The following is a 6,040-nucleotide window of genomic DNA, read 5'->3' as shown; positions in this document are numbered from 1 at the left end:
GGGGGCGGTCCCCAGAGGAGAGACACGCTGCGCCGGGAGGCTGTTCACCCGAGAGCAGAGCAGGGGGTGGGTGACCGGTTGGCGCTGAGGGTCGAATCCCGAGTATCCAGGTGGCTGGTCCCCAGGCTCCAGCCGCGGGCCCAGGTGCAGGGGGTCGGAGGCCATGAGCTCCCCTCACTGTCTCCGTCCCCCGCCCTCTGCCCTCGGGTTCCCCTCACTGTCACGCGGGAGGGGGTCCTGGTCCCCTGCGTCTGCTGTTTCCTGGGCCCCTGGAGCAGCGTCCAGCCCAGGCTGGTCCTGTGCAGGCTTTTCCGGGCACAGGGGCCAGGATGTGCAGATTGATGGGAACAGAGAGAGCAGCCGGGGATGGACGGGGAGGCAGCTCCCGCAGGCCAGGCGAGGTGTGTGTGGATTGTAGCCATGGGGGCGGAGCCGCGTGTGGAGAGGAAGGAGTCAGGGGTGGCAGTTCTTGTCTTAGCAGCTCGGGGGGTGGGAGCTCCCTAACTGGGCTGAGCAGTCGGGACTGGGCGTAATTTCAGTCCAGATTGGACATAATTCAGAAAACGGGGAATGTGGGCAGTTGGCTGTGAAGGTCTGCAGATGGGAAATGTGAGCCGAGGGTCCGTGTTAGACCCCTGGCAGGTGGAGGCGCTGTGAGGGGAGGGGGCTGGGTGCAGGGCGGAGTCGGGTGGCAGGGGAGTGACAGGCTGGGAAGAAGAGGTCAGTGCACGTCTGGGCCTCTTCCTGGGCCCCGGCTGGAGGACGGCCTGTCAATCACATGAGGGAGGGAAGAGGAACGTAGCAGGTGCCAGGCTTCCCCGGGAGGAGTGGACAGGGGTGGAGAGGCTGGGGTGGTGGGAGCGAGGTGACCTAGAGGTCGTTCCTTAGTCGCCAGAGCTCCGTGGGGTTTTCACGGAGCCGGTGTGTCAGTCAGGCTGTTAGATGAGCTCATCGGTGAGGTGAGGGCTGAGTCATGTCCCCTAATGTGTGGGTTCGAGTCCTTCATCCCCAACCTCAGGGCGTGACTGTCGTTGGCGACAGGGTCCTGGGAGTTGGGCTCTGACACAGGGTGACTGGGCTGTGTGAGCCCCAGCAGAGCAGTCGCTCGGGGGGAGTGAGGGCAGGTGTGAGGACAAGGGCTGCGGCTCTTCGGCAGCACGTACACTTCAATGGGGGCCACACAGTGGATTAGCGTGGCCGGTGAACGAGAGAAGGAAAGGTCTGACTGTGCGGACATCGGTTCAGCGCGGGAGGAGAGGACCCTGGGTAGGTTCGAGGCGGCTGAGATGGAAGCGAGACCCCAAGCAGACGGGCCTTCACAGTGGGCGTGAGGGCCCATTTGGTCTGTTACAGTATGAGGTCCAGTTTGTGCCGAGTACTTCATGGATTTCAGAGAGGAAGGAAGAGGGAGAGAGAGAAGCATCAGTGACGAGAGAGAATCCTTGATCTCCTGCAGGCCCCACACAGGGATCGAGCCTGCAGCCTGGGATTGAGCCCTGACCTGGCTCAGAGGTGGACACGCAGCCCCTGAGCCACGCTGGCCGGGCTGTGCCAAGTACTTTTGATGCCATGTGAGGGCTGACATGTCAGAGAAGAGCAGGTGGAGAGTGTGTGTGAGGCAGTGGCCCCCGGTCCTAGGCACTAGGGACGTAAGTGAAGGTTGCAGGCACATCGGGTGTAGCGTGGAGGCCCACCGGGAGGGTATTGGGGAGCCGCCTGGCTGGGGTGCTGGTGAGCGCACGGCGGCCACCTGGGGAGAGGCCTGGCGTTCCTCTGAGCGGGTGTTGGGGCAGGTGTGAGGGGAGAGGGGCTGCCGGGCCTGCAGAGGGTTTGCAGCTTTGTCTCTCCCTCGTGGCAGGGCCGCGTGAGCTTTGAGGACGTGGTCGTGTACTTCTCCTGGGAGGAGTGGGGGCTCCTGGACGAGACGCAGCGGTGCCTCTACCACGACGTGATGCTGGAGAACTTCGCCCTCGTGACCTCGCTGGGTGAGTGCCCACACCCACCCAGTGACGGGTTAGACGCATCTTCTCTTTTTAAAAAATATTGTTACTGATTTCAGAGCGGAAGAGAGAGAGAGAGACATCAATGATGAGAGAGAATCAGGGATCGGCTGCCTCCTGCACGCCCCCCACTGGGGATGGAGCCCACATCCTGGGCCTGTGCCCTGATCAGGAATCAAACCGTGACCTCGTGGTTCACAGGTTGACGCTCAGTCACCAGGCCGCTGGGCTCCACCTTCTCAGTCGCAGTTGGCGTTCATGTTGCTGCGTTAGTGTCCGGCAGTACTTGGCCCCGTGTTCTCCTGGAGACCCCACCTGTGCTTGTCCTCCCAGGGTGCACTGCTCTGCTCCTGTCGAGACCTTTCCCCAGCTCCCTGCCCGGGTGGACTCGCCGCAGACCTGCAGCCCAGACGTGCTCCTCAGCTGACCCTGCCTCTTCCTCTCCGTCCCGCCTCCCCGGCTGGATCACTCCCAGGCCATTCTCCCCCTGTGATCCCGTCGGTGCCCGTCCTGTCGTCACAGCTGTGTCCCAGGGTTGTTCTCACAGAACCCCTGACCGTCTGTGCAACATTTAGTTGTTTCCCATCTGTTACGTTCAGAACGGCTCCGGGCAGTGCTGGCTCCTCACTTCCTGCCTGAGGGCTCTGTCCCCTTGGCCCCGCCCCTGCTCATCTGGGGTTTAGGGGGAAGTGTCCTGGGTGCCCCGTGACGGGCGTGACAGTGAACGGCAGCAGCGGGCATGGGGGGGGGTGCGTGCTCAGGCCCCACCAGGAGCCTGTCCCCGGCCCCACCGCCTGCCCGCCTGGCCCCCTTCTGGACATTTCTCTCCGTCTCTTTCTACCCAGACTCCGATCCTCTGTTGCCCATTGTTCTCTCACCTGTAATGTTGCGAGGGTCGCACACACCTTTCAAACCATCTCTGGCCCGGCTGGCGCAGCAGTTGAACATCGACCTATGAACCAGGAGGTCACAGTTCGATTCCTGGTCGGGGCGGATGCCCAGTTGGCAGACTCAGTCTCCAGTGTGGGGTGTGCAGGAGGCAGCTGACCCGTGGTTCTCTCTCATCATGGATGTTTCTCTCTCCCCCTCTCCCTTCCTCTCCGAAGGCCATAGGAAGAGGAGTCACTTGGTGACCCCCTGAATTCTTGGGGCTTTTCGAGTTCCAGTCCTTGGTCCAAAGCAGCCCCGTTCACCACCCTGAAAACCGTCCACTGCGTTCAGTTCTTGGGTGTCCCTCACGCACGTCTGAGGTCAGCGTGCACTGAGCAGCCTCTCTGTGCCCCCAGGTTGCTGGTACGGAGTGGAAGCGGCGGAGGCGGAGGCGGAGGAGGCAGTGCTGGCTGCGCGGGGTGTTTCTGAGGCACGGACATCCCTGGGCCCGACGCCAAGTCCAGATCCAGCCACTCAGGAGGCTCAGCCCTGTGAGAAGTGTGTCCTGGTCGGGGGAGACGTGCTGTGCCTGACCGAGTTCCCAGGGGCCTGTGAGGCCTGCGGAAGGCCGCCCTGGCTCGCTGCGGGCCTGCGCGGGAAGCCCCGGGACGAGAAGCCGCCCTGGAGCGCCGTGGACGCCGTGGACACGTCGGGGAAGCCCTTGGCCTTCTGTGGGGCCGTCAGGGAGGACTTCCTGGCCATGGTGAGTCTCCTGCAGCACCAGGCCTCCCTCAGAGGGGCACCGCCCCCCGGCAGCTTCCGGTGCGGGGATGGGGAGGCCTGGCACAGCGGGGGGAGCCATTACCCTGGCGGTGACTATGGGCAGCCGCTCGGCCACGAACACAAACCCCTTCAGCACCAGCAGCTTCCCTCTCAGAGGCACTGTGACTGTGACGACTGCGAGAAGCCCTTTCAGCAAAGCCCCGCCGTCCCCGATGGCCAGGCCCCCGGCCCGGGAGGGAAGCCCTACGAGTGCAGCGAGTGCGGGCGATCCTTCAGCCAAAGCTACTACCTCATCCAGCACCACAGGATCCACACCGGGGCCCGGCCGTACAAGTGCAGCGAGTGCGGGAAGGCCTTCACCTACAAGCTCCGGCTGGTGCAGCACCTGCAGATCCACAACCGGGTGAAGCCGTACGAGTGCGGGGAGTGCAGGAAGGCCTTCAGCTACAGCTCCACGCTCATCAAGCACCAGCGCGTGCACACGGGGGCCCGGCCGTACAAGTGCGGCGAGTGCGGGAGCTCCTTCAGCCAGAGCTCCAACCTGGTCCAGCACCAGAAGATCCACAACGGGGCGAGGCCCTACAAGTGCAGCGAGTGCGGGAAATCCTTCAGCTACAAGTGCAAGCTCGTGCAGCACCTGCGGATCCACACTGGGGAAAGGCCTTACGAGTGCGGGGATTGTGGGCGGTCTTTCAGCCACAGCTCCACGCTCAACCAGCACCGGAGGATTCACACCGGAGCCAGGCCTTACAAGTGTGACGAGTGTGAGAAATCCTTCAGCCAAAAGTCCAACCTCATCCAGCATCAGCGAGTTCACACGGGAGAAAGGCCTTACGAGTGTGGGGAGTGTGGGAAATCCTTCAGCCAGAGCTCCCACATCATTCAGCACAGAAAACTTCATACCCGATGACCTCAGGGATGTCAGTGACTTCGGGCGACTTGTCAGCCACTGCTCTGTTGTCAGTTTCACACGACGGCTTAACCCAGAGATTCTTTACAGACATTAACCTTGTTTGGCCCCAGAGAGTCCACACGGGAGGAGCCTGAGACCCGCCTCAGGGAACACGCCACTTCCTGTCGGGAAGCGTCTGCTGATGGTGAACTTCATGCTGCAGCGTCACAGCAGGGAGATCCCCCCATGGATTCTTCTGGATGCACAGGAAACTTATTTCTACTCCGCCGCCTCCTTTGCCTGAATTCGTGCCCCTGCCCAGGCCATCGCACACTCTGCCAGCCACCCCAGGTTCCTCGGATGTCTGAGTTGGGGAGGGAGACTCGTTCCCTCCTTTCTGACCAAGGGCATCATGTGGACTCAGTTTTGTTGGCTCAGGTCGGGCCGGGTGATGGTGTCCTGAGAAGAAGGGTTACCCTTCTGCCAGGCCTCCCGAGAGACGGGCAGCACTCTGGTCCTCACACCTGGGTGCCAGCCCAGAGGAGGGGGTCAGGCTGGGACAAGCTCCGCTGCTCCTGCCAGTGCAGGTCGGCTGCCTCCCCGGGAGGTCACACCGAATGCCGAGCGCCATCGTGAGGAGGCTGCTTCCCGGCTGCCACACGGAGGGATCCTGTGCCTTCACGTCTCCAGTTGGGTGGCTGCTGCTCGTGGTTGTGGGACTGCAGGGGCTGGGCTGAGACCATCATTTGTTGCAAGACGGTGAGACATCGGGCAACAAGAGGGTGTGCCCTCCGTGCGTGTTCCAGCGGCTGGAGGCTGTGGGGACGAGTGGCCTGTAGTGAGGCCGCCGTCCGCAAATGCAGGTTTGGTCACTGCCTGTGGTAGTTGCTTCGTTGTGGCCCGTGTCCCTCACGGTCAGAGTCACAACGGCCAGTTCCTCTCACCTTGTGCCCTTTTCAATCCCTCCCTCTGCTCTCAGGAGGGGCTGGTGTTAGTTTCTTTCACAGACTCTGTTTTATAGAATTTTATATGATACGTGTCATGAATTGTTCTCAAAGGTTTTAAATTTTGATTTCCTTCATGCTCATAGTATTACATCAATCACACTTACGTGAAGTCCTTTCTTCCTTCTGTTTTTGAGAGCCGTTCTGTCTATGAATGTTTACATTTAATGGAGGACATTGGACTTGGTTCCAGCTTTTTGGCTCTTAGTGTAAATGCATGTCCTTCAAGAAATCAGCTATTCCAGCCACTCGCCCTGTGAGAGCACTGTCACTCCAAAACTCTCACTTTTCTCCAAAACAACCCTCCCACTTCCTCCCGCCCCCAATCACATTTCTCTCTTCCTGAATAAACACACTGCTGAGAAAAAGGACTTTTCTTTTTATTTTTTTATTTTTTTATTTTTTAAATATATATATATTATTGATTTTTCACAGAGAGGAAGGGAGAGGGATAGAGAGTTAGAAACATTGATGAGAGAGAAACATCGACC

General features: G+C 60.4%; 1 protein-coding gene across 1 annotated transcript; it reads left to right on the top strand.

Annotated features, from left to right (window-relative positions):
* The first annotated feature begins 1,523 nt into the window (after positions 1–1,523).
* On the top strand, positions 1,524–5,917 carry LOC106726674 (zinc finger protein 211-like). Its single transcript, XM_014542415.1, has 3 exons — positions 1,524–1,649; positions 1,859–1,985; positions 3,287–5,917. The coding sequence occupies exons 1-3, from the start codon at positions 1,584–1,586 to the stop codon at positions 4,561–4,563; spliced, it is 1,470 nt and encodes a 489-aa protein (XP_014397901.1). The 5' UTR covers positions 1,524–1,583; the 3' UTR covers positions 4,564–5,917.
* Positions 5,918–6,040: the final 123 nt, after the last annotated feature.

This window comes from Myotis brandtii, unplaced genomic scaffold, assembly GCF_000412655.1.
Source record: "Myotis brandtii unplaced genomic scaffold, ASM41265v1 scaffold3017, whole genome shotgun sequence".
Classification (NCBI taxonomy): Eukaryota; Metazoa; Chordata; class Mammalia; order Chiroptera; family Vespertilionidae; genus Myotis; species Myotis brandtii.
The sequence above is the reverse complement of the archived record's forward strand: the minus strand, read 5'-3'. Positions and strand labels throughout refer to the sequence as shown.

Excerpts from the sequence above, each read along its gene's own strand:
- LOC106726674 (XM_014542415.1), top strand. The coding sequence starts at position 1,584 with ATGTCAGAGAAGAGCAGGTGGAGAGTGTGTGTGAGGCAGTGGCCCCCG. Across the intron at positions 1,650-1,858 it reads CGGTCCTAGGCACTAGGGAC|GGCCGCGTGAGCTTTGAGGA; the intron begins GTAAGTGAAGGT and ends CCCTCGTGGCAG. Across the intron at positions 1,986-3,286 it reads CGCCCTCGTGACCTCGCTGG|GTTGCTGGTACGGAGTGGAA; the intron begins GTGAGTGCCCAC and ends CTGTGCCCCCAG.